At 38.4% G+C, this 27,180-nt stretch overlaps 2 protein-coding genes across 2 annotated transcripts; one reads left to right on the top strand and one right to left on the bottom strand.

The window, feature by feature from the left end:
* Window positions 1-316: 316 nt before the first annotated feature.
* slc1a1 (solute carrier family 1 member 1) lies at window positions 317-15,089 on the top strand. The gene is made up of 12 exons (XM_077201854.1): window positions 317-572; window positions 4,510-4,650; window positions 5,970-6,062; window positions 6,142-6,256; window positions 6,488-6,530; window positions 6,614-6,718; window positions 6,805-6,989; window positions 8,213-8,320; window positions 9,541-9,663; window positions 10,510-10,704; window positions 10,806-10,940; window positions 13,724-15,089. The coding sequence occupies exons 1-12, from the start codon at window positions 473-475 to the stop codon at window positions 13,962-13,964; spliced, it is 1,584 nt and encodes a 527-aa protein (XP_077057969.1). The 5' UTR covers window positions 317-472; the 3' UTR covers window positions 13,965-15,089.
* Window positions 14,975-27,180, bottom strand: spata6l (spermatogenesis associated 6-like). Its single transcript, XM_077201864.1, has 13 exons — window positions 27,013-27,180; window positions 26,388-26,525; window positions 26,250-26,298; window positions 25,667-25,708; window positions 25,443-25,567; window positions 25,232-25,324; window positions 25,017-25,136; window positions 22,683-22,791; window positions 21,961-21,992; window positions 18,682-18,806; window positions 18,333-18,426; window positions 18,002-18,099; window positions 14,975-17,132 (listed from the first exon to the last, which is right to left on the bottom strand). The coding sequence occupies exons 1-12, from the start codon at window positions 27,058-27,060 to the stop codon at window positions 18,028-18,030; spliced, it is 1,047 nt and encodes a 348-aa protein (XP_077057979.1). The 5' UTR covers window positions 27,061-27,180; the 3' UTR covers window positions 14,975-17,132; window positions 18,002-18,027.

Here is a 27,180-nt window from a genome sequence, read left to right as displayed (position 1 = left end):
TGAACGTGTTTTTCTTTTAAACTGAGTGTCAATTGTTAATCTGAACAAACATTAAAAAGGCAAAATTTGTAATGTTTAACTACTAAGAGAAAGAATTCTATATTTGTATACTGTAATAATATACCAATATAGATTACGTGGCTTTGCAACATCAGCACGAGCGTGATGTCATGTATATAACATATAGGCTATGTTGTGCTTTCTAAATTCCAATAATTTTATACCACACAGTCTTCATTTATGAGACGGAATAAAGGTAAATCAGAGGTCAATCTGCAATAAACTGAGCAAAGGTTATCAATAGAGGCTCAGACAGAGGAATAACATCACCCCTCCCAACAGCAGCTGCAGCTTCACACACACAAACCTGCCTCACATTATTCCAACGGTCCTCCTTCTGACTGAAACGAGCGCGAGCCTCGCCTCGCCATATTCATTCGCGTTTCCATATCAGCCCGTGTGCCTGTCCATTATGGATATGTTGGGAAAGAAAGAGCGGAGAGGTAGAGATGTGAAGGGCTTGCTGAAGAGGAACTGGATTCTAATTGCAACCATCGCCTCGGTGATACTGGGTACGATGAGCGCCTTCATCTTCCGTTCAGCACGGCCACATTTCTCTGCATTTCTCTTATATCTCGCTTCATTGTGCTCTATCACATCTCATTCCTCTAACGTTAATTATGTATCCACCGCTATTGTTTTATTGTTGGCAGCTTACTGTGGTGTTACATGATGGACCGACGTTGTGATATCAATAGCTGATTTGACAATAAGGGCAATTCAAGTAACGTTATTTATTTGTTGCGTGTATGCACGTATAATATCTGCAGGTGATTGTGATAAATGAAGGCATTGATCAGTGTGTGTGTGTGTGTGTGTGTGTGTGCATGCGTGTGTGCATATATTTTACTACTGCCACAGAGAAACGTGACCAGACTTCCAGTATGACACAGTAAAATCTCTCTGTGCTCCACGTGACGTCACACAAGCAGTGACAATATGAATTAGTGTTGTTCGGGGCTAGTTGTCACACTTTACTTAAGTAACTTTGCTGTTTTATAGGCAATTTCTATAGACAGTATAACCAGTTGAACGTCTCTATCGTTATTGGCTAGGGGGGAAAAAGAACCGGTTCATTGACACTTACATTGATCTTTTGTGACAACATCAGCTAAAGGGGACGTTTTTAGAAATTGGGCTACTGGCAAGAGTATGAACAAACGTTCTTTTAATGTTAACGGAATGTTCTTTCAAAGTTATCTGGTCTTGTTACTTTTGAATGTTCTCTGAACATTCTGAAACGTTTCTAGAAATGTTTGCAAAATGCTAAAATGGAATGTTCCCATAACGTTCACATAGCCGAGAATTAAAAAAAAATTCATTTTAAATAAAACTGGACGTTTCAAACATTCAAAAATAGACCATCCATTTTTATAACTCAACGGGAATATTAGCACAGCATTCTAAGAACATATTTTTGTTGGCTGGGCTGCCCCTTTTTATAAAGCCATATTTCACAATTTAGTTGTATTCAAAATGCTGAATTTTTTTTAAACCAGCCTAATGCTTTCTGTACACCTGAAGACTTTGAAAAGATTTAGAAAAGATTTTATACGATTATCAGCTCACATCTAAAGACTTGGGTTCACAGTTTTTAGTCTCAGACTAAAGACTTGCGATAATATCAAACATGTTTGATATGAAAGACTAGAGAAAGACTGGCATAAATCGGGTCGCCGACTGCAGATTATCACCTCACATTTAACGATCGAGATGACGGGAGCGCGCCGAGACTCCAGTAAGATTCCTAAAGACTGCTGCTCTTTAGTCTGGGACTGTGAAAATCCTTTGGTGTACGCCCGGCATAAATATGGTTTGCTGGTCTGCCAGTTTAGCCAGCCTGGTTTGAGAGAGGTTTTTCAACTCGGAGAAGCTGGGAAATCAGCTTGAATCAGACAAGACCAGCAATCTAGCTTAAGCTTTGACTTTTCATGAAATTAGCCTAACTATTATGTTAACAACTCAACCTGCAGTTAAAAATAGTAAACACGTGATACAACATGTGTGTAATTAATAAATTACAACATACACACACTTGGCTGAGAACACAGTTCAACCTTTCTGTTAAAATATATCCTCATCACATACTGTAGTTTAACCTTGCCTTAATGCCTATATCAGTGTTACCTAACCCCCCCAACTCTTCCCTAGGGTACATTGTCCAGAAGTGTACAAAAAATAGTGGACGCTTTATGAGAACCATTTCATAATGTGCAATTCTTGGAAATAAAAGCATGTTACTTTTAACTGTAAGTAATTAGAAATGAGTAGTTATTTGCCTTGCACACAACTGGCCAGTTCATGAAGGCTTAGTCATCAAAACATTAACGGTTTAATGCTTTGCAAAATGCTTAGAACTAATAGGCTGTCCAATAAAATCTCACTATTGCTCTATGAGGCATTTCTGAGCTGATCGGTGAGGCAATAAAGCAGAGGTCATAGATTATTCACTATATTTACTGACAAGACAACAAAAAAAGTCTTTAATGCAGTGATGGCATGTACACTTTTATAATATATTTTAATATATTTCTACGTGTATATTATATTTGATATGTTATATATTATATATGTTTGATACTAAAAGTAAATTATGCTAACGGTATTTATTCTAGTTTTATGTTTGTGGACTGGGAAAAACACAGATTATTATGACGCCAAGCAAGCTTGTACAGTCACCTACAATAAAAAAAAAAGGCAGGTCAAGCAAATCACTGTTATTTTCTCAGTCATAAGCACCATAAACAGTATAATACTAAAATGTAATAAAGATAAGATACAGTACAGAAACTATTGTAATTCACGTTGGCTTTTGTGGTTATCTGTGTTTGGTTTAGCTTTGTTAAACCTTCAAGACTTCTCCGTGATCCGTATTTGGAAGTTATCTGATGTGGCATTGCATTTTAGCCAAACAAATAGTCGTGAAGCTAATCATACTGGACTATGATACTTTTATGGCATGTTAATCGCAACTAAATGAAAATGCATTATAGTTTATATTTATATATATATATATAAACCAATTTAAAATATATTACCTTTAAATGTAATATCGAAAAACACACTACAGTTTCTTCACATGTGCTTTAGTCAACACATCAAAATAAGTGTACATCTTTAAAACATGAAAAAGGGTTGTCATACCTCATACTTTCCAGTTGTCTGTTAAGAAATACAGTCATGAAAGTGTACTGTAAGTAAACCTAACCGCAAGTAGTTTTAAAAAGAAAATTGTGAATTTGCTCACTTTACAGCAAGAAATTGTAAGCTGACACTTACATAAATGCATTAGCTGCAGTGCAGTCCATACAGACTTCATTACGTTTATTGGAAAGCTTTTTAGTTTATTTGGTGTACGTCATATCTGACTATCAAAATCCATCATTATACAAGGATGGAAACAAGATGATTGAAAACTCAAAATGATACATTTGTCTGAAATATCTTTATCAGTTTAACAGCTGTAGATAATTCAGCACATCTTGTGTTATGCATCTGTTGACAACAAATGCAGGGAATTTATTCTGGCCCTGAATGTCACAAAGCATTATTAGCATACTCTCGAAATGCCAGATCTTTGTCAGTGAGATGACGCTTCGTTTTTGTGATCATTTTGATACAGTACACCAGTTATTATGGAAGCTTGTTTCAGCCACGGAATACTTTTTTTTTACTTTTTATAACAATTGCGAGGAGGAAAAACAAACAAATAAACAGCGGAAACAAGCTTCCAGAAGTAATTCGCCACAAATCAATATTAATTTATACACTCTAAGAAAAAAGTTTCAGTGGGGTTCTATACAGAGCCCAACGGTTCTTGACTCAAATTTATTGAACCCTTTATGCCAAAGTTGTTATGCCAAAAAGGAGAAATGTCTTAAATCTTTTTTTCTCTTCATTCTGTCACCTGATGGAGTTTTGGTTCCTTTTTCACTGTCGCCTTTTTCACCTTCGCTTAGTTGGGGACATTTAATTTTATATTTAACAATATTATTACAACATTATTTTCCTGTTATCTCTGTAAAGCCGCTTTGAAACAATCTGTATTGTAAAAAGCGCTATATAAATAAAGGTGACTTGACTGACAGAATACTTTCATGTTTAACGGGTTATTTAATTTTTTTATAGTTATAAAGTATGTTTACAAGCTGCTTAATTCATAAAAAAATTAAAATAAAAAATTAATTAAAATAAAATTAATTAATTTAAACTAAATCCATAAAATGATCCCATGATGGGAAGCCCTAAACGGTTCAGAACCTGACAGAGCCCTTTAAGTTTTTGTATCGAAGCTTTTCTTCCCAGAGTGTATCTTTGTGTGGTTGAGAAATTCTTTGAATATTTAGCTCTGCACACATTCAGTCTGGCTTGATGTAGATTAGGCACAACTAAGAGCTTTGCATTTCCAGTCAGTTTGACGTGTTCTCTCGATCACTCTATCCATTGCAGGGATCGGACTTGGAGTGCTGGTGCGGGACTATACCTCTCTGTCCCAGCTGGAGAAGCAGTACTTTGGCTTCCCAGGAGAAATCCTGATGAGAATGCTAAAGCTGGTCATCCTGCCGCTCATCGTCTCCAGCATGATAACAGGTATCTCTCTCTCTCTCTCTCTCTCTCTCTCTCTCTCTCTCTCTCTCTCTCTCTCTCTCTCTCTCTCTCTCTCTTCTCTCTCTCTCTCTCTCTCTCTCTCTCTCTCTCTCTCTCTCTCTCTCTCTCTCTTCAGCCCATCACAGTATCTACATTAATGACTGGCAGCGAACAATTCAGAGGTGGTAAATGTTGCCTTAAGTTACCAATATTTTCTTTTAAATATTTTATTATTTTTATCTATTTTATTTTTACTTTTTAACATAGAGCAGTCACATGGGTGTGCAAGACTGATAAGGGAAATAACTGTTCATTGAAAATCAGTTTACTTGCATATAACACAAGGATTATAAAACTGACTGATTGTAGGCGTCATTCATCTGAGCTTATATTGGTCAAAATTTACCATCCATTCAAAAAAAAAAAAGAGAGAGAAACACACATACACACGCACGTATACAAACAAATGATTGAGTATTACAGGCTTGATAAACTTTATCCTCAGATTAATAAAGCTCAGATCAATCAGTTTCAAAAATAAATGCAAAACCTGTTCTAATTGAAAGAAAACAAGTTGACAAAAAGATTGAATCCAATATTTGGTGATAATATAGCATAACGAGAGATTTAGAAGCTAGTTTTTGTAGGCCGGTCATTTTGACTTGGAAAACCACAAGTGTGACTTTGTACAAAATAAAAGCATTTCATAACAGAGATTTTGGTTAAACATTAAAGCACACTAGTGTAATAAACAGTGCCATTTTTTTCCCAAAAAAATTTTTTATACTGACAAATGCATCAAAAAATAATGCTTTTTTTCACTCTAAACCTGAGGGGCATAAGCTCAGATCAATGAGGCCTTCAGTTCCAAAAAGAAGTACAAAACTTGTCCTAATTGATAGAAAAATAGATTACAAAACGATTGAATCCAATACTTGGGGATAAAATACATAACGAGCGATTTACAAGCAATTTTTAAAAGGCCGGTCATTTTTGAACTGGGAACACCAAAGGTGTTACAGGGTTTTCAACACAACGTAAGAGTTAAGCTTAGTACATAAATGAGCAGTCAGAACACAGTTTAGAGATTATTTGTAAATAGCTAGTATTTCTCTGAAGTTCTGAATACATTATTTTAATATTTGTGTACTTTGCATTGTTCCTTATCAACAAAATCATCTAAAAAAGATAAGGATTTATGCTGCTTATTATGTCGAAAACGCCACGCCTTACATTTATTTTTTTAGTATAACCCAGTTGCAATGTAACTTGCATTGTTGTTGTCATTCTAAAGTGTTAACGTATGACCTTGCTTCCTGAAGGAGTGGCAGCGCTGGACTCAGAGGTGTCAGGCAGGATTGGGCTTCGTGCAGTGGTTTATTACCTCTCCACTACCATCATTGCTGTCATTCTTGGTGAGTCACATAAACATCAAATCTATAAACATTAAAGTCATATATTGTGGTTGTTTAACAAAACTGTTGTGCTCAAAAGGAATCGTTCTTGTGACGACTATTAAACCTGGGGTCTCTCAGAGTGCTGAAAATATCGAGAGAGCAGGAAGCACACCAAATGTGACCACAGTTGACACTTTGCTGGACCTTGTTAGGTAAAAAAATAAAGATAAATAATGAAAACTTCTTCTTCTTTTTTTTATCGCACCCCTTGGTCTACATATGTTGTGTGAAAGATAATGACACTTCAGGAATACTTCAAAATGTATAAATAAACTCATGCAATGACATGTTGACCATTTTAAGTATGGCTTATGTGTCCAAATATAATATAATATAGTATGTATTAAGCACTTAAGTTATTTGTTTTTCTCATTTCTTCATAGGAATATGTTTCCTGAAAATCTTGTGCAAGCCTGTTTTCAGCAGGTAAAATATAAAATGTTTTAAAATATTGCTTAGAACAATCCAAATATAATACTTTGTTGACATAAACTTCATCTGTGTTTTAGTATAAGACGCAACGCAAAGAGATTGAACCATCGAAAACCAGCGCAAACACAACTAATGCAACTACATTTCCACCCTTCACCACCATTATTTCAACAGTTGCACAGGTGAGACAAAGATGTTAAAGAATGTATGGTGAAGAAAGATAAATGAAGAAATGTATGCAATTATTTTTGCTTTCTTTATGCTGTAGAATTTGACCCAAGACTACAAGATCGTGGGCTCATATTCAGATGGGATTAATGTTCTTGGTCTCATCGTATTCTGTGTGACTTTCGGCCTTGTCATCGGCAAGATGGGAGAAAGAGGGCGCATCCTGCTTGAGTTTTTCGATGCTCTGAATGAGGCCACCATGCGACTTGTTCAGATTATTATGTGGTTAGTTCTGACACGTTAAAAGCATGTCTGTAGTGGCAAGAACACCCTAGAAACCACATAGCAACCACCCAGAACACCCTAGAAACCACATACCAACTCTCTAGCAACCAACCAGAACACCCTAGAAACTTCAAAACAACTCCCTAGCAATCACCCAGAACACCCTAGAAACCACATAGCAACCACCCAGAACACCATAGAAACCACATACCAACTCTCTAGCAACCACCCAGAACACCCTAGAAACCACATAGCAACCACCCAGAATACCCTAGAAACCTCAAAGCAACTCCCTAGCAACCACCTGGAATACCCTAGAAACCATATAGCAGCTCCCTAGCAACCACCCAGAACACCCTAGAAACACAAAGCAACTCCCCAGAACACTCTAGAAACCTCATAGCAGCTCCCTTGCAATCAACAAGAATACCCTAGAAACTACATAGCAACATCCCAGAATACCCTACAAACCCCATAGCAACTATCTAGTACTCCTTAGCTACCACAAATCCACTCCTTAACAACCACCCAAAATACCCTAGAAACCACATAGCAACCCTTTAGCGACCATTCAGAATACACTAGAAACTGCATAGAAACCATCTATAGCAACCACTCAGAATGCCCTAGAACAGGGATGGGCAACTCCGGTCCTCGAGGGCCACTGTCCTGCAGAGTTTAGCTCCAACCGTAATTAAACACACCTGAACAAGCTAATCAATGTTTTCAGGATTACTAAAAAGTATTTTTTGTCAGGGTTGGAGCTAAACTCTGCAGGACAGTGGCCCTCGAGGACCGGAGTTGCCCATCCCTGCCCTAGAAAATGCATAACAATCACCCAGAATACCTTAGCAACCATTCAGAGTCAGACTACCATAGAAACTACTAGAACAGCCTAGAAACCATATAGCAACAACCAAGAACACACTAGAAACCACATGGTAACTCCTATAAAGCAACCATTCAGAATACCGTAGAAACAGCATATTAGCAATCAGCCAGAAAACCTAAGCAACCAGTTAACTACATCTTAGCAACCAGTTAACTACATTTTAGCACGTGTTTTGCACAGATACACCTCTAAATCTAGTTTTTATTACCGTTATCCACTTAAAAAAAATATTATAGGAAGATAGATCGGTCTATAAATTAACATATTCTCAGGAGTTTGTGTGTCATATTGATTATAAATGTACTGATACTTAACGAATGTTCTTCTGCAGTTACATGCCCATTGGCATCTTGTTCCTGATTGCTGCTAAGATCATTGAGGTGGACGACTGGGAAATCTTCAGGAAGATGGGCCTGTACATGGTGACGGTGCTCAGCGGGTGAAGAAGCTTCTTTAATGTTCCCTTGCTGATTTACTGGCCGTTTTACTGGTCCCGTACAGCTTCATATCAGCTCTGTTCACTCACAGATAAGAGCCAAGGACATTCAAAACTGCTCAAGCTGCAGATGTGCTAATAATACATTTCATAAACTCCAAATTTCAACTTATTAGAGTGATTTAGGCGACCGAACATCAGTCAGGAGATGCTATAGCCGGTGTTAAACAAATGCCATCTGCATTCGTGTGGAATGGACCGAAAGGACAGGTTTAGATTGCACATTGCTGAGTCAAACAGAAAAAAAAAAAATGTAGGATATAAATCCAAGGCCTGGTTTCACAGACAGGGCTTAGATTAAGCCTTAGTTTTATTAGGACATTTAAGTAGCTTTTATAAATATGCCTTAGAAAAGAACATACTGGTGTGCATCTCAAAACAATGGCACTGACAGAGTTTAAGATAAGTTGCTTTCAGTTAAAGGTACAATATGTAAGTTTTCGCTGCCAGAGGTCGCATTTTTATAACAATAACAAAGACGAAGTTTGATGATGCTATGAAGGCGTGGAATGATGGGAGATGTTGTTTTCACCATCCAGAGATGTATGGAATTCACAAATCATGTTCACGGATGAGGTAATAAATTAGTTTTTGTATTACCTGTAAGTTTGATCACACTATTTTATGTCATCGCAATGAATTAGCTGCAAGGAATGTGAAATGTAATGCTATATTAGCCTGTTACTGATATGTGACTATTTGTAAAAACAATCGTACTAAAAGTAAATTTAAACGAACCCACAGTATTTGCAAGTTAAATATTTTTGTGCAACACATACTGTATTTAATTTCACTGCCGTAGACTTGGTCACCAGGCTTGATAAAAAGTGTTAGTGAAGTACAAACAAAGTGCAATATAACCATGTGTACAATAAACTATATTTACTTACCTGTCTATTAAAACACGCCGATATTGATCCTTGTTATATTTCTCCGTTTTTCTGCATGTGCAAGTGGTTTTTGAATATTTTATTAAAAAAATCTTACATATTGTGCCTTTAAAACAGCTCAAACATGCATTTTAGTCTGGGACTAGGCTTAAGCCTTGTCTGTGAAACCGGGGGTGCGTGATCTTGGTAAAAATATACTGGATATTCATTACTTATGATAATGTATAATAGATTGTATTGTTTAATGTTTTAAAATATGTTTTCCTTCCATAGACTAGCCATCCATTCCATCATATTCCTCCCCCTGATATACTTTGTGTTTGTGAGGAAGAATCCATTCACCTTCACTCTGGGAATGGCGCAGGCCTTGGTAACGGCTCTCATGATTTCCTCAAGGTGAGCCAATGAATATTCTAGCATCTGTATTTTCTGGGCATGTTGACAAAAGGGCTGGAATACACTTCACAACTTTCAAATCCGAAAAGATTTTAAAACACTAGCACTGCGTCCAAAATCGAATACTTCGCGACTATATAGCATACAAAAAACAGTACGCCAACAGAGTAGTATGTTTGAATGCAGAGTATTCAAAAAACAGTATTCTGAACTGATTCAGAAGTGCTCATTCGATGGACACTTTACTATCACATGAGGCCACGGGAGAGGATTTCTGAATGACAGTGAAGCGACGCAACAGAGCCCGGCCACTTTTTCAGCGCCGTATTTTTTCCAATAATTTCTCCCATAGGGATTTCAAAAAAGTCTTTGTTAAAGCGTTATAAGCCATGAACCAAGCCATTCACCTACGAGGTGAATCATAACATTACAAACATGGATTGGAAGCAAAAAAGTATTTGAAAATCAGACAAAAAAAAATTTGGAATGTATATATATATATATATATATTAATAAGAAATGAAAATAGGGAAATAAGGTACATGACAAATCACAATTTTTTTTTAATGCAATGAAATTCAGATGTCTCAAGTGACACTCAAGTGTCCCAATACTTTTTTGGCCACTGCACAAACAAAAGGCATAAATTCCTTCAATGCTATTAATAATTTTTTTAAAAAGTCTTTAATGTTGTATTTTGATCATTATTTTAATTCCTGATTCTGAGGATTTGTCTCTCCAGTTTTAGACGTTTTATGTTTTTTTTAACCCCACAATAATCAATGAAAACTGCTATTCTGGCAAGTATTATGCTTTTTATAATAACAAGAGTTTTTACTAAATCAGCTCAGCCACTCTGCCGGTCACATTCCGATGTGCAGAAGAGAACAACAGGATTGACAAGAGGATCACTCGCTTTGTCCTTCCAGTTGGTGCGACTATCAATATGGATGGCACTGCACTGTATGAAGCTGTTGCTTCTATATTCATAGCTCAGTTGAACAACTATGATCTGGATGCTGGCCAGATTGTTACCATTAGGTAAGTTGGATATAAGCCAGTTGGTGTGATATAATAGAGTTAAGTGGCTTTGTGAAAGACAAAAGCTTGGATAATACTTTTTTGACATGTTATTTTCATAGTATCACAGCAACAGTCGCCAGCATTGGTGCAGCAGGAGTTCCGAATGCTGGACTGGTAACCATGGTGATAGTCCTCACAGCAGTTGGCCTTCCAGCCAACGATGTCACCCTCATCGTTGCTGTCGATTGGCTGCTGTAAGTATGTCAGGTTTACTTAATGTGACACAATAGAGTGCTGCAGGATGACGTATTTTTGTTGGCCAACCCTCGACAGAACCCAAATAGGATTTATCCATTGGCTTTTGGATTATTGAAGAAAATAAGCTCTTCACAAATGAACACTACTTGTATGGCTTATCTTGAATTTTGAAGCCTAAATGCAATCGGCAGAAGTAAATAACTAAACGTAGGCTATAAATGAACTACACCACGGTCACATTACTTCAACGTCACCACCATTAAAGGGATAGTTCAATATTAAAGGGAAAATTACACCAATCAGAAAGTCGAAAAAAGCAACACGCGGTCAGGTGGTAGAGAGGTCACATGGTACAAGTCGGAACTCTCAGAAAATTCCAAGTATACAAGTTGTAATTACTCAAAAGTCTACAGATAATTGCGATATGGAGTGAATTAACATTGTAATGCACGATAGGCCCTGTTTACACCTGGTATTAAAATGCGTTTGGTTGATCGATTCACAAGTAGACAAGGGAGACACTGTCCCGTTTACACCTGGGGCCTCATGTACAAAGACTTGCGTTGAATTCATACTAAAACATTGCGTACGGACAAAGCTGTAAATGTCGGGATGCGAAGGATCCCACGCATATTCTCTTTGTACATTCCAATTAACGTAAAAAGGAGCGCACATGCACGAGCACAACGCCCCACCCAGTCTCCTCCCTTAATTAAATACATTTAAATATGGTAATGAGTCCACTTTGGCAAAAGAAAGGAGTAAGAAAATGGCTAAAACAAGCGGCAAGAAGTGAAACTTTACAGAAAGTGAATCGGAGGTGCTATTATCGGAGGTAGAAACGAGAAAAAAAATATTTGGAACTTTGTCCTCCGGAATTAATAACAAAAGGAAAAAATATGAGTGGGAGAGTTTGGCTGATGCCGTCAATGCGGTGGGATCTGAAAGTCGCACTGTAAATGGACTTAAAAAGAAATGGTCTGATATAAAGGTGGACGTTAAATGGAGAACTGCTGCGCACCGACAAAGTGTGGGCAGAACAGGCAGTGGTAAAGGGGTCGATGAACTTACACCCTTCGAGCAGAGAGTTGCCTCAATTATGGATGACACTTTACTCTCTGGAGTAGTATCTGCTGCTGTGGGAGACTCGGATTTACTACAGGACAGCCACGAAGGCAGCCAATATTATCTGCACATTTATCGAATGGAAATGTTTCCGATTCACATATGCAAATTCTTCTTCAGATGGCGCCTTTATAGCAATGTGTGTGCAGTCGATCGCTCCGATTACATTAGGAAAACCGGCTATCGCTGCAAAATTGCGTTTTAATGTTCGGCTGGTCAACTGCATCATATGGGAACCTTATATACCTGGTAGACATGCGGATGATCCCGACCCATACCGCTGGCATTGCGCGGCTCAAAGACGACTGGCTTATTCCTGAGCGGTCTGCCAGTTCCCTTTGGAAAGAACCAGTTGCCAGGAAACCAAGTGTTGTCTGCACCTGCAAGGGAACGGGTATTGCGTGGCTCCTCGCTGTCTCTCTCTCTAGATTCGGACGCAACTCAGCACAGAGCTCCAAGAGGATAACCCTTGGAAATCTGAAACAGCTGATAAGCCAGTCATCATCCTGGGCCAGAAAATCATTGTGGTCCCTAAAAACTCGTTCTCTTCAGATTCTGCCATAGCAATGTCATGTATTAAGGCCAAAGCTGCCATTGCCATAGACTAAGGGTTGTATCAATTTGCATATGCTTTTATATGTTCTTACTTAATTGCATAATTGATAGAATATTCCCATAAGGCTCGTGTGACAATATATGTAAATTATTTTATAAATTGCAAATTAATAGCAATGCTTCCCACAGGTGGTAGTGCGATAGACTTGTAGAACAATTCGCTGTGTAATGTTTGCAACTTAACTTCATTGCCTGTAAGATTCGCCAACGGACAAAAACTATGAGAAATGTACGTACGCCAGACATGAAATTGGCGTGGAGGAACGCACATTCTCACGTTAATTTCACTTTTAGTACATCCGACCGTGAGCGTGAAAGCTGGCGTAAGCAAAGATTTTGTGCGTACGCAAGATTGATACATGAGGCCCCTGGTGTTTTAATCCGTGTCTTTTGTCCACTTTCAACCACTTCTATCCCGGTTTCTTTGAGGGGAGGGTCTATGGCCGGGTAAATGAGATTTGTCAGATCTTTCAATCTAATGGATGAAATCAGCTCACGCAATGTACATATGAACACACCTGGAGACGATGGAAAAAGATCACGTAAGACTCTGACAGCCGCAAGATCACGCCGAACACTGCGAGTGTGCGTTAGAAATCAGGAATGGTGAGAGAACGTTGTGCTTTGTATGTTTTTCATCCTTAAATCAAACTTGGGCTTCCAGCCGTCAGAGTTTAACAGAGTTTTGCGGCTGTTCGAACACATTCTACCACATGCTTACATTACGAAATGCGTTTTCATCTACCCTTGGAATGGACAAGCTCAAAACGTTTTAGACCACAAACGTTTTCACCTGTATTTAGCGTCGTCCACTTTTTCACTGTCCAATTCACACTGCACCGATAGACGCCGACCAACACGGACAATCACCAGATCCGACAAAACCCAGACGAAGTGTCTCCTGCCATCTGTCAGTGCAGTATGAATTGGCCTTATGATTTCTGAAGGTTCATGTGACACCGAACACTGAGTAATGGCTGCAAATAATTCTACAGCTGATATAGTGTGAGAGTTAACATTGATTTTCCAATCAAATCAGCGATCGCTTCCGAACCATGATCAACGTGTTGGGAGATGCCTACGGTGCTGGAATAGTCCAGAAGCTGTCCAAGCGAGAACTAGAGAGGATGGACCTGATTTCAGACGTGGATGCGGCCAACCCCTTCGCCCTAGAGACCACGCTGGACGACGACGAGTGCGAGAAGAAATCTTACGTGAACGGTGGATTCACCATTGACAAAAGCGACGCCATTTCCTTCACCGAGACCTCGCAGTTCTAGAGGTAACGTGACAAATGTGACATCACTGACAGGAGGGTTCAGAGAGGTAGGAGCCATTCATAAAAGCTGTGCCATGACTAGGACAGAAACTCATTACCCAGGACATGATTGAGCGCAGACATTAGCAATACCTGCCCTTGCGGTTCTCCTTCCTTCATTTTCCCAACCATGCTCTTGAACTTACGTGTGCGCTAGACAGAGAGAAAAAATGGCCATAAGGAAACTATGTGCTTCCACAGCTCATTTACATGTTGCCATGATTTATGCCAAGCGTTTTTTCCTTTAATTAACTGCGGTTGTTTTCTTTGGCTTTATACTAATGAATAGCTTTTTAGCAGTAGGTGATTTTTGTATTGTACAACAAAGAGCATGTGGCTAACTAGCCAATGTTATTATACACAGAAAAACGGTGAATTTAAGGTTGTCGAAATCCGCTTTTTTTTCTTCGCAAATTATCTTCATATGTTTTAGACTCGGTAAATTGTGAAATTTTGCCAGTTATGTATTTGCACTTGCTATTGAGAGCCAACTGTTTATGAGCTTTGCGTGTCTTTCATTTCAGATTTGTGCCAAATTGTTGATATGAAGGGGAACATTTTTATACAAACTTCTAAAATTAAATGAAATATTGCATGATAAGGATTTGATATGAAGTACAGGAATGGCCTTGAGAATGAAAATCAGATCCTTTGTACACAATTATTTTGTCATGACACTGAAGGTGGCAAGCCTTAATAGTTTCTTCAGCAAGCCACTCATTTTATGGTTTTACTTTGTTGTTGTTGTTGTTGTTGTTGAATCAGAGCTATTTTGAAGAATATTTTTTAAAAGACTACACCGATGATGTTGTCAGTGCCAAATTTCTGCCATTTAAGCAGTTTTTAAAGTTTCTTTTACAGTATTTAATTTCTTTATATTTTGTTACATCAGAAATGAGAGAAAACGATCAATGTGAAGCATTAATGGTCTGTGTTTGAGGTTCTGAAACTGAGTTAACACCATAAAGCACACCATTGTACAACTGTATTTATACAGTACAGTAGTCAAATTAGTTATACTGTATGATTCAACAAGTACTGTATGTGTATCCACAAAATAATAAAGACAAATGTCAACACCTGAAAATATGCCTCAATTGACTTTTTTCATGTAACAAAATACCATGGGATGTTGTTTAACACGTTTCAGCTTGTGTTGTTTAATTGTAGAGTGTAATGTTTCTAATATTCTTTGATATACACTCACTGGCCACTTTATTAGGTACACATGTTCTGTTGCGCATTAACGCAAATATCTAATCGGCCAATCACATGGCAGCAACTCAATGCATTTAGGCATGTAGACATGGTCAAGACGATCTGCTGAAGTTCAAACTGAGCATCAGAATAAGGAAGGAAAGGTGATTTAAGTGACTTTAACGTGGCATGGTTGTTGGTGCCAGACAGGCTGAGGCTGGTCTGAGTATTTCAGAAACTGCTGATCTACTCGGATTTTCACGCACAACCATCTATAGGGTTTACGGAGAATAGTCTAAAAAAAAGAGAAAATATCCAGTCAGTGGCAGTTCTGTGAGTGAAAATGCCTTGTTGATGGCAGAGATCAGAGGAGAATGACCAAACTGGTTCCAGCTAAGGCTACATTTGACACAGGCTCACCAAAACTGGACACTAGAAGATAGGAAAATGTTGCCTGGATTGATGAGTCTCGATTTCTGCTGTAACATTCATATGGTAGAGTCAGAATTTGGCATAGACAACATGAAAGAATGGATCCATCCTGCCTTGTATCAATGGTTCGGACTGGTGGTGGTGTAATGGTGTGAGGGAGATTTTCTTGGCACACTTTAGGCCCCTTAGTACCAACTGAGCATCGTTTACACCAGTATTTCCCAACCCCTGTTTCTGAAGGCACACCAACAGTGCTCAATTTGGATGTCTCCCTTATCTGACACATATTTCTGGTCTTGGAGTCTACTAACAAGCTGATGAGTTGATTCAGGTTTGTTTGATTTGGAAGACTTGGAAAATATGTAGAGTTGGTGTGCCTCCAGGAAAAGGGTTTGGAAACTGGTTTAAATGCCACAGCCTACCTGAGTATTGTTGCTGACCATGTCCATCTCTTTATGATCAGTGTACTCATCTTCTGATGGCTACTTCCAGCAGCATAACGCACCATGTCACAAAGCTCAAATCGTCTCAAAGTTGTGTTTTTAACATGATAATGAGTTCATTATCCTTAAATGGCCTCCACAGTGACCAGATCTCAATCCAATAGAGCAGCTTTGGGATGAGGTGGAGCGGGAGATTCTCATCTTGGATGTGCACTGCAGCCGACAAATCTGCAGCAACTGTGTTATTCTGTCAAGTCAATATGGAAAAAAATCTCTGAGGTATGATTTCAGAACCTTGTTACATCAATGCCATGAAGAATTAAGGCAGTTCTGAAGGCAAAAGGGGGTCCAACCCGATACTAGCAAGGTGTACCTAATAAAGTGGCCGGTGAGTATGTGTGTGTAACTATATAGACGGATGTTCTTCATTTATTTAAAACTCAAGGGGAAATGCAGTCCAAAGGGCTAATGCAATAGACAAAACACACCTGAGGCTCCCTGACACAAATAGAATAAGCCGTTTGAACTTGATAATTAACCAAAGAAGGGATTCCATTTTAATTGCAACATTTGCATAAAAATGCAACAACAAAAAAAGAAGAGGAAAGGATGTCATCAAAGCACTGCTAAATGGTCATTTTAGAAGATTTGTTCTTCTAGAGTTTTTGTATGTTATTAATGGACCTTTGCTTTATTTACACAGGAATCTCATTGTGAAACGGTGCATGTCAAACACTTTTATGACCATGTGCGATGCTACTGCACCACAGCTTCGACAGGAAGCCAACTTTTTTGTTGTTGTGAGGGTTATATTAAGCACATGTACCATTTTAGCATCACAAAAGTCTATTTTGGTCTCCATTACATGACACAAGCTTATGAGCTGAATCAGGTGTGGACTTTTTTGGGGCCTCCAGGAACCACTGTGCTTCAAAAACACCTGGAATATGCTATTTCACTTCAAAACTGCAATAAAAACACAACTACAAAGAAACACACTCATAATTGAATGGAATATGATGCAATGCCACAAGAAATCACAGGGTCCTCTGATTCATCTGTAGATAAAGAGAAGGACGCTCTTTAAATAAAAACTGAAGCTGTACAACCCTTGAGAAAAAAGGTTTCTTAATTGTATTAAATGTGCACTTGTAGTGATCTTAAGTATATATATATATATATATATATATATATATATATATATATATATAAACTGTACATGCAGATAATACAATTTTAATGAGATAAAGGCCACTGAAGTGTACTTAAAAAGAGTAGACTTTCATGACTGTTTCTTAACACATTTAAGTACACTTTTAAAATGTGCACTTTGTTATAATGTCAAATTAAGTTTTACTTTAAAATACATTTTAAAATCATGTTTTAATAATCATGATATTTTTTGGCATGCTTTAAATAAGTACACTTATTTAGATGTGTTGACTAACATACTAAAGCACATGTGAAGTACTTGATTATAATGTTAACTGTAGTGTGTTTTCTTTATATTACATTTCATAATCAAATATTTAATGTATTGAATTGCAACTTCACCCTTACAAACGTGTAACAAATATATTAAACTACATGACATACAAGTTTAAATAGAAATGACATTAAAGTATTTAATTTACCTTAAAGGCTTGTCAGTACATTCGGCTGACATTTCAAAGACAAGAAGTAATTATGGAATTTCATAAATATTTAATTAAGTCCTACTTAAGTGGGTAAAAAAAGCAATTCTAAATAGTTGCTTTTTGTATTTAATATCAATTTAAACTGTAATACACATAATAAACTATAATAAATATTTAATTGCAATTAACTGAAAATATTACATTGTTCACACTTAAGTATATTCTTTTTAAGATTATGGCCAAGACACTTATTATTATTGCAATAATTTATAATTTAAGCGTATACGTACCACTTACTTATAACACACACTGGTGTTTAAAATGGGCATGACTGGGCCAAAACACATCTCCTTATCAGTACCTCATCTATCTCAGATGGAGTGGCACCCTGACATCAAAAACAGAGGCAGAGGAGGTTAAATGATCTATCCCACAATCTGCATAACATTCCACTGCAATTATTTCTGAAATAGAGTGTGTGTGTGTGTGTGTGTGTGTGTGTGTGTGTGTGTGTGTGTGTGTGTGTGTGTGTGTGTGTGTGTGTGTGTGTGTGTGTGTGTGTGTGTGTGTGTGTGTGTGTGTGTGTGTGTGTGTGTGTGTGTGCATTTGAGTGGTACTCACACATGCTAGTCTATGAACTGCTTTGGGAGATGTTAAAAGGCTCTGAACCCGTTCCTGAACCTCCTCCCAAAGGTCAGAAGAGCCCAAGAGAGAGCTGCAGAAAATAACACAGTATTTATTTATTTTTTTTAAAATAAGGCATCACTATTACAATTGCTTATACTTAAGAACAGTGAACAAACGCCTCAAACCAATGTATTAAAACTCTGGCAGGTTAACTGTACTGCTACAGACATGAACAATACTTTATATTGTGTGATGTGGAAAGTCAGAGCTGGTTCTACAAAAAAAAAACCCATCATTCAAATTCATTCATCCAAATCTACCTGGGGAACACACACAAACATACCCATTGTGCCTCTGGCGTTCCATGCTAGAGTAATTTGGGCTGGGAGATCCCTCATATCCCATTAGAAAATGATGACGGCCCACTTCCTCAGCGTAGTCGAGGAGATCATCTGAGTCTTCAGTCATCTGATGAATATATCAGATAATGAAGGACAGTGGCAGCTCATGTCTGGCTTTTCATTAAAGAAATACCCTTGAGAAAAATAAGTGTGCTTAATTATATTGAATGTGCATGTGGCAAGCAGGGCAGGGCTGAATGGAGCGAATCACCTGTGCACCACACCGATCTCGAGTCCCACGCAGGAGCTCCGGAAGAATAAAAGGAGGAGTGACGACAGTGCAAGACGAGAGAGGACCAGGCCTGGACTTTATGTTGTGTTTAATTATGTTTAAATGTGTCAGTCGTCCGTGAGGGCCTACCACTTTACTTCAGTTTTGTTGTTTGTTTATTTTTGGATTAAAGATTACGTTGAATGTTTGCTTGTTCCCAGTTCCTTCCCTGAACTATGAACATTGTTACAGTGCACTTGTAGTGTTTTTTTTTAACTGTACTTGCAGAGGATTTCATATTAAAGTGCCCCAATTATAACATATTATGCTATTTTAAAGTTTCCTAATGTAATTTCCGAGTCTCCTACAACAGGTTTACATGCATCAAAGGTAAAAAAAACTGTTTAATTTTCTCATAATATACATTTGCACATCACCACATTTTTCAATGATTCTCAAACGACTCGTCAGATGAATCAGTCTCTCTAAATCCCTCCTTTCCGCAAGCTACTCTGCTCTGATTGGCCAGACAGCTCAGTCTGTTGTCATTGGTCTACCGGGTACAGTACGCGTGTCGAAAACAAAAATGCCCATTTCCATAACAACATCAGCTTGTCCTGAGGCTTCCTACACATAAACTAAACACAGTAACGAACAATAACGTTTACCATATCAATCCGAGCGCGAGTCCGATGATGAAACACTGAAAGAACTATTCATTCAACCCGAACCTCCATCGCAAAGATGACTCGAGCTGGACGTTTCTCAGTGATACGCTACTCAGTTTGAGGTACATTATGAGATGTTGCAACTGTAATTCCTCACCATCAGCATTAACAAGTGTAAATCCATCAACACACTGTTTATTTTACTTATTTATTGACCGAGTATTTTTCCAGGGCTCTCAAGTGTCACGCATTGAGCGTGACAGTCACTCATTTCGGTCTTTTGTCACGTACTCCCGCCACACATTGTATTTCTCACGCGGAAAAACTATTTATAATATATTTAATTTGCCGCAGCGCCCAAAATTTATCTGGCCGCGCCGCTCTCAGTAAGGACCCGGCTGGAATTAAGCGCGTCTCCCCTGGAATTCTTATTCGAGCCCGCCACTTATCAGCCAATCAAAAAAGAAAAAGAAATTGGCTACACAATAGCCAATCAGAAAATAGCACAATTGTATCTGGGTAAGAATTAACGCAACAACCAATGAAAAAAAAGCATATCCTGGAATTATTCACATGATTCTGCTACAACATCTTCCGAAAGTTTTGTTCGCCCACAGAGGAAACCACTGGAGCTCCGAGCATCACTTTGAGTACAGAGTAAGTCATGATCTCCTGTTGTTACAACAAATTCACAACTAGTTTGACAAAAACAATGACTGCCTGTCTTCAAAACTTGAGAGCCCATTTTTTCTAATTTATTGCGGTGAACATGTGGAAACTGTATCAATAACAGTGCATACATAGCCGAGCTCTAGCTTGAATGACTGATGTAACATAAATGTTGGTAAAACAAATCTTGCTTTATCTTTACTCAAAGTAGTAAGAACGACAGACAATCTGCATTAATAGACACAGTTTTAGGTAATAGTGGCCCACAACTGATTAGAAGAAGTATTTCAGTAAGAAAGTAATAACGTGATTAAGCCAGTTAGCAGGAGACCAACACAATATAAAACTCAAAACTAATTATTTTGAACACTGGTAGAAAATATATACATCAATAATTAGTTATACTTACAGGTTGTGATTCTGAGGAGCAAGTTAGTCCAAATAAACTGGGTACTGACCCGTCTTTCAAGAGCAAGCGTTTTGCAAATCCTGCATTGAACTCCGAGATTTGAGAAGTAGTCGTCAGTAAAATGAAGTGAAAACAGCAAAAGTTTAGGATTATACTGCTGTGGTATCGTGGTAAAGATTTTAACCACTGATTCTTTATATGCTAGTCCTTGGGCAGTGGAAAAAACTGTCTTTATCGTCACATTGTACAGCACAGCTTCTTCTCAACATGATGCTAACAAGTATCCACAGGAATCAGCTGTCGGTTTGAGGTTCAAGTTTTCCCTGGTGTCTGCGCGTGCAATAAATGGACGGGCAATATGCTAATGTTTCATCTTGACGTCACAACGAAACGGCTTAGGATTCGTTTGAAAAACGATTCATTACATTGACTCAGAGTGCACTTTCAGATTTAAAACTTTGCAGGATGTTTTCATTCACTTAGAGCAGGGGTAGGCAGATTCGGTCCTAGAGAGTCGCTGTCCTGCAGAGTTTGGTTCCAACACTGAAAAAAACCTCACCTTCCTAAAGCCTTAGGCTGCGTTCCAGTCCAAAATTGACATGCCCTTCACTCGCTAACCTCCCTCCGTCTCGTTCACTCGGATGTGCGTCATTGCTTACGTTATAATTTGTTTAATGCAGCATCCAAATATATATAGGTGTGTTTGGGTTGTTTTATATATAAAAAAAATTTAATTAATATATCATAGAGTTGTTTGTGGTGGTGGTGATTAGACGAGATCGGCGGTGACGTCACAATCGTGTTGCATTGTGGTATATGGAACTGCCTGAAGTGTACATATGAAGTAGAAATGCTCCCTCGGTCAAAATCGAGGGAACGAGTGTCTGTCCATATAAAATTCCCTCGTCCACTTCACTAAGTGGAACGCACTTCAAAATGGTGGCAGGGATTCCCCTGAGGGGAAGTGCTTAGGGAAGTTCGCAAGTGCATGTCTAAAAGTGGACTGGAACGCAGCCCTAGTAATCCTGAAGACATTGATTAGCTTGTTCAGGTGTGTTTGATCAGGGTTGGAACTAAATTCTGCAGGACTGCGGCTCTCTGGGACCGAACTTGCCTACCCCTGACTTAGAGCTATGTTACACACTATATGAAAGGTAATTTTCAAAATCCATTATAGGGAGACTTTAATTTTTAACTTGCAGATCAGCATTTTGTGTTTAATAAAGTAACAGACAGAGAATGACAAACAATATTTACAACTAACCCAAGGTCTGGAATAGCCTCTTTTCAGGTCTCCTGAAGAAAAATAAGCAGTACACAGAATAAGTATGGTTTACCCATTAAGATTCAGTTGGTTAAAGTCAAACATCACTAAACTTAAAGCGGTCATAGGATGCCCGTTTTCTACAAGTTGGTATGATTCTTTAGGGTCTTCATGTAAAGTTTGTAACAAACTTTGGTTAAAGTTCCTCAATGGTTGTGTAAAACAACACCCTTTTTATCTCCTCAAAAACAGCTCTGTTCACAGCGACCTGATGCGGTGCATGTCTCTTTAAATGATAATGAGCAACTGCTCACCCAACCCCTCTCTTCCATGGGGCGTGTCGACACAAGACAAGTAAAGTGCTGCCTAGGCAGACAGTATACAAATGGCTGAGGGCGGAAATATGTTAATACGGGACAGTTAGTCAGTGATCGTGGGCGGAGCATGAGCAATATCACATTATATCTCCAGAAAATCAAAACGGCCTGATTATTGAAAGCGTTTAAGCTTTTTGAGGATAAAAAAAAAAGAGTGAATGGATTTTTTTCATTGTATGGTGGTTGTGACCACACACTGCAAAGACACATTTACATGCAAACACCATATAAAAGTGAATTTTGCATCCGATGACCCCTTTAATAAAGAGAGTGGCAAAGCTTATACAAATGAAGCTTGAACAAATATGACAAATACATTAATGGTTGGTGTTATAGCATTCATACCTGCTTCTCTTGATGGTTTTGAGTGATGTGGTGAAAGACTCCTTAATCTGGAGTTTCTGTCAGAGACGGGTGAATAATGGGAAGAGGACCGTCCACCTGATCTCTGAACCTACCGTGGGCAAGTAAGCACAAACACACAGACGTTCAGGAACTGAGGGGCCAGTTCCATAAACTTAACCACCATTGGTAAGACTGTCTTAAGAACTAGTCTGTCCCCCTGTAGTCAATAATTTGATTCCTTAAAACTCATATTTGATCACCAAAATTACATATTTAAATGTTTTTTCCTTGAAAAAAAAATGTGTCGTGCCTTAAAATAGCTTGAATGTAACTCTGCGGTTCTATGAATATGGAAATTAGGCAGGAGCCATCTTTGGAAAACTGTTTCGACCAGTCGAACCAAGAACGCCGTGCTACATGAGCTGAACTGTGACTATCGACCAGCACGCAGCATGGCGTTCGTGGTTCGTCTGGTCGAGACTGTTTTCCAAAGATGGCTCCTGCTTGTATACGTGAAGTGTACAGTCTTTATAAAGTATCTTCTTATTAAACTGTCTGTACACTCTTCAATGCTTCGGTTTGCAGGTAGAGACCCTTACTATACTACCGTGTTAGTGTGGGGCTATATTGAGCCTTGTTATTGGTATTAACTAGCGATTTTTATTTTTACTTATTTGATGCCCCATACACTAGCGTTATAAGCTAATCTTTGGTTAAACCAAAACTAACGTTAAAACTGGTTACATTTGATTATCACGAAAACGCATCCCAGAGAAAGTTCGACTCGGTACCCATGTGTTATTTATTTTATTTTTTATTATTTCATTTTTGGCCGGAATTATCCTTTAAATTTCGGCATGGGGTTGCATGTATTGTGTCACGGTTTGGGGTTGAGGAGATGAGGCGAGGACACAAACGCAGAAGAAATAAAGGCTTTTATTAATCAAAAACAAAACAAAAAAAAAGGGGAAGGGAAGACTTGACTTGACCACACCACACCACACCACACCACACCACACCACACCACACCACACCACACCACACCACACCACACCACACCACACCACAGGAAGAACACACTAGGGTAAACATACGACGTACACATGACAACGAACCATCACGGGACTGAAAACACAAGGAGAATAAATAGGGAGCAAACAAGGCAGGTAACGAGTGAGGACAGGTGGGGCAAATGAACCAATCATCAGGTAACAAGATGGGAGGGGCTAGACAATGACAGAAGAGCACATGGCTTGTCATGTGTTTCCTTGTGCCATGTGCTCTTCTGTCATTAGGCTTGTTCGACTTGAACCGGCGCTGCACAGACCGATCGGTTGATGACATCAAAGTACCGCGAGAGCGATTAGAGAGCAGACGGCTCCTTATGCTTTTGAATAGCTCTCGCGGTACTTTGATGTCATCAACCGATCGGTCTGTGCAGCGCCGGTTCAAGTCGAACAAGCCTAACGTCTAGCCCCTCCCATCTTGTTACCTGATGATTGGCTCACACAAAACATCACAAAAAAAAACATAAGCACATGGCCAGTAAAACAAATCAGAAGCCATGTGCTCACACAAAACGAGACATGAACTAATGAGAACACTCATAAGCCATGTGTTCAGACAAAACATGACAACATGGAAGCACACAGCCGATGAAAACACGAACAGCGAAAGCTCAACCTGTGTGCTCACAACAGAGAACAAACACACGGAGCATGAATGTCCGAATCCAGACATAGAACCGAAACCAAACTAGACAGATGGGCCGGGATCCAAACACCACGCCCCACACAAAGACATGACAAAACAGGAGTGTCAGAGCTCTGTCACAGAACCAAGAAATACACTAGACAGAAGTGACAGAACCCTGAAAGTATTGCACATCATTTTACTCATTCCCTCAGATTTTATTCTCAAACCCAAAGTGCGCGCACATAAAGCTGCCTCTCGGTACTAAATTGAGCTCTTTTCGCTGGTTATGGCGCTTAAACAGTCAAATACACACAAAATAATGTCAAAATACCAGTCTTGGCGAGTATTCACGTAAAATAACCTCAGTTATGTTTTAAGGGAGTGTAAACAGTTGAGAAAGAAAACGCATGTGTAACAGTATAATGGATCCGTGTGTCAGGTCTTAAAGTGACAGCAGCCTAATATACCTGCTGCCAAATTATGAGATAATATTTAAAATATGTATATGGCAGTTTTTACCCCATAGTTTTAATTTCAAAATTGTGGCCAGTGAAAATGCTGAGTGGCTAGTAACTTTGGAAAACCACTAAAACCTGTAATATTTTAGTGATGTACCAACTGGGGTTTCCCATAGTATACAGAATTAGTTGAGACATCTGATACCTGATCTCTCTGACTCCATGAAGCAGACGGGAGATGTCTTTGGGATGAGGTGATATCCTGTTTACGTGACTTTTTTGAGGTTTTCCTTATTGCCCTCTAAAGCAAATAAAACATCTTCCAAGTTCTTGCAATCAATATTATAAAGCAATACAGCTAAAATCGTTCTTCCATTTCAAAATCTGTATTTTTACCACAGGAAGACTCAGGAAGCCATTGCTACTGGAGAATGTGGAGATGTCACTGATTGTCGTCTTTGTGGAGAACTCTAATCTTGGAGAGATACCCTGAGACGTATCAATGAATATAAAGACAGATTTCCCATTTTAATTATGCACAATAATCCATTACTGGTGTTGGTAAGCAAATAAATTAAATCAGTATGGTAAATAAATAAGCACTTACTGGAAATTTGGGATGGCGTGTCATTAATACCTCTCTCTCTACTCCAGAGAAAGATGGGACCAGCTTTGGCTCTGGAAAAAGAAAACTTCGAGCATCTTCTTCAAAACTGGCCAATATTTCTCCAGCTGTAAAAGAGCAATAAAAAGCAAATAGAGATTCAACTGTGGTCAGCAATCTGAAAAATGATTAAGTTAGTAATATTTGAGAAATGATATCAGTTGTACCTGGAGGAATCAATTGAATGAGTTCGATTTTCACTGGTTCACCTGGGAAAGAGAACACACACTTTAATATCCCTTGTGAAAGAGTAGTGTGTTTCATTTAACTGAATGTGCACTTGTGTGTACTTGAATTTTAATCTTAAAAACATATTTTTAAAAGCTGTACTTTCAGATAATATAATATTAATGAAATAAAAGGCCATTTAAAGAGAGTACACTTTCATTACTATGTTTCTTAACACTCTTAAGTACACTTTGAAAGAAGAAGAAAGTCATATACACCTAAGGCTTGAGGGTGAATTGTGGGATGATTTTCGTTTTTGAGTGAACTATCCATTTAAGCCCTACTTAAGTGTGTCAGAAGAAGCACTCTAAAGTTCAGTTAATGGAATTGTATATACACTTGAAACTATAATGTACATTATGACGTCCTATTATAAAGTGTCAGAAAACGCTACATTTAATTCGCACTTAAGCATATTATTTCTGTAATGAGTACTCTTTAAGTGTACTTCTTTTTCACAAGGAAAGGCAGAGGAGAATTAGCAAGATGAAGGAGAGGGAATAAACGCAGCAGCTCACTCACACTGCAGGAATTCTGCTATTGCTGCAGGATCGGTGGAGTAATTCAGGATCTACAAGAAAAAAAGATGCGAGTTTACAAAACAGTTAGATGGCCTTTTTAAACTTTATTTAAAATGGATAGAATGTTAAATCACACCACCTTTTCAAACCTTATTTTCTCCCGAATCAGTAATGGAAACACTGCAGGAAGACATTCTGACTTCCTGTATTGATTCATAAGACTCACACTGAGGTAAACATCATCTTTGGCTGGTAGATGCACACCTGGACAGGTTATCTAAAATACAAGTATGATACAACTCTCCATATTTCCAGGTGACAGAAAGACACACAACAGTCTGCACTGCATTGCCTATATACTGTGGCCATTCACTTAGGGATAGTTCACCCAAAAATGAACATTTTGTCATTATTTACTCACCCTCAAGTTGTTCCAAACCTGTATGAGTTTTTTTTTCTTCTGTTAAACACTAACGAAGTTATTTAAAGAATGTTAGTATCAAACAGTTGATGACCTCCATAGTAGGGAAAAAAAATACTATGAAAGTCAATGGCTTGCGTCAACTGTCCGGTTACCAACAATATTTAAATATCTTATTTTTTGTTCAACAGAAGAAAGAAACTCATACAGGTTTGGAACAACTTGAGGGTGCGTAAATAATGACGGACCTTTTATTTTTGGGTGAACTATCACTTTAAGTAGCTGTACAGCGACCTCTTATTATCCAGTTATCTTACTAAGATAATCATCGAAAAATCCTCACCGCCCTTAGATGAAACTCAACGATAACTTTAACTGCTTTGTGGGACATTCTGTGCTTTGCTGTTACCGCTAGCGAACTGTTATTTTCCCGAGATCATTTGGTCAATCCAGGAGAGCGTCGCGTTTCCATGGCATCATGTGCACTGGGAAATTCAGCCCATTTCCGCGA

This window comes from Siphateles boraxobius, unplaced genomic scaffold (assembly GCF_051911475.1).
Source record: "Siphateles boraxobius isolate OS27281-9 unplaced genomic scaffold, OSU_SipBor_1 48, whole genome shotgun sequence".
NCBI classification, from domain to species: domain Eukaryota; kingdom Metazoa; phylum Chordata; class Actinopteri; order Cypriniformes; family Leuciscidae; genus Siphateles; species Siphateles boraxobius.
This window is presented reverse-complemented; position numbering and strand designations above follow the sequence as displayed.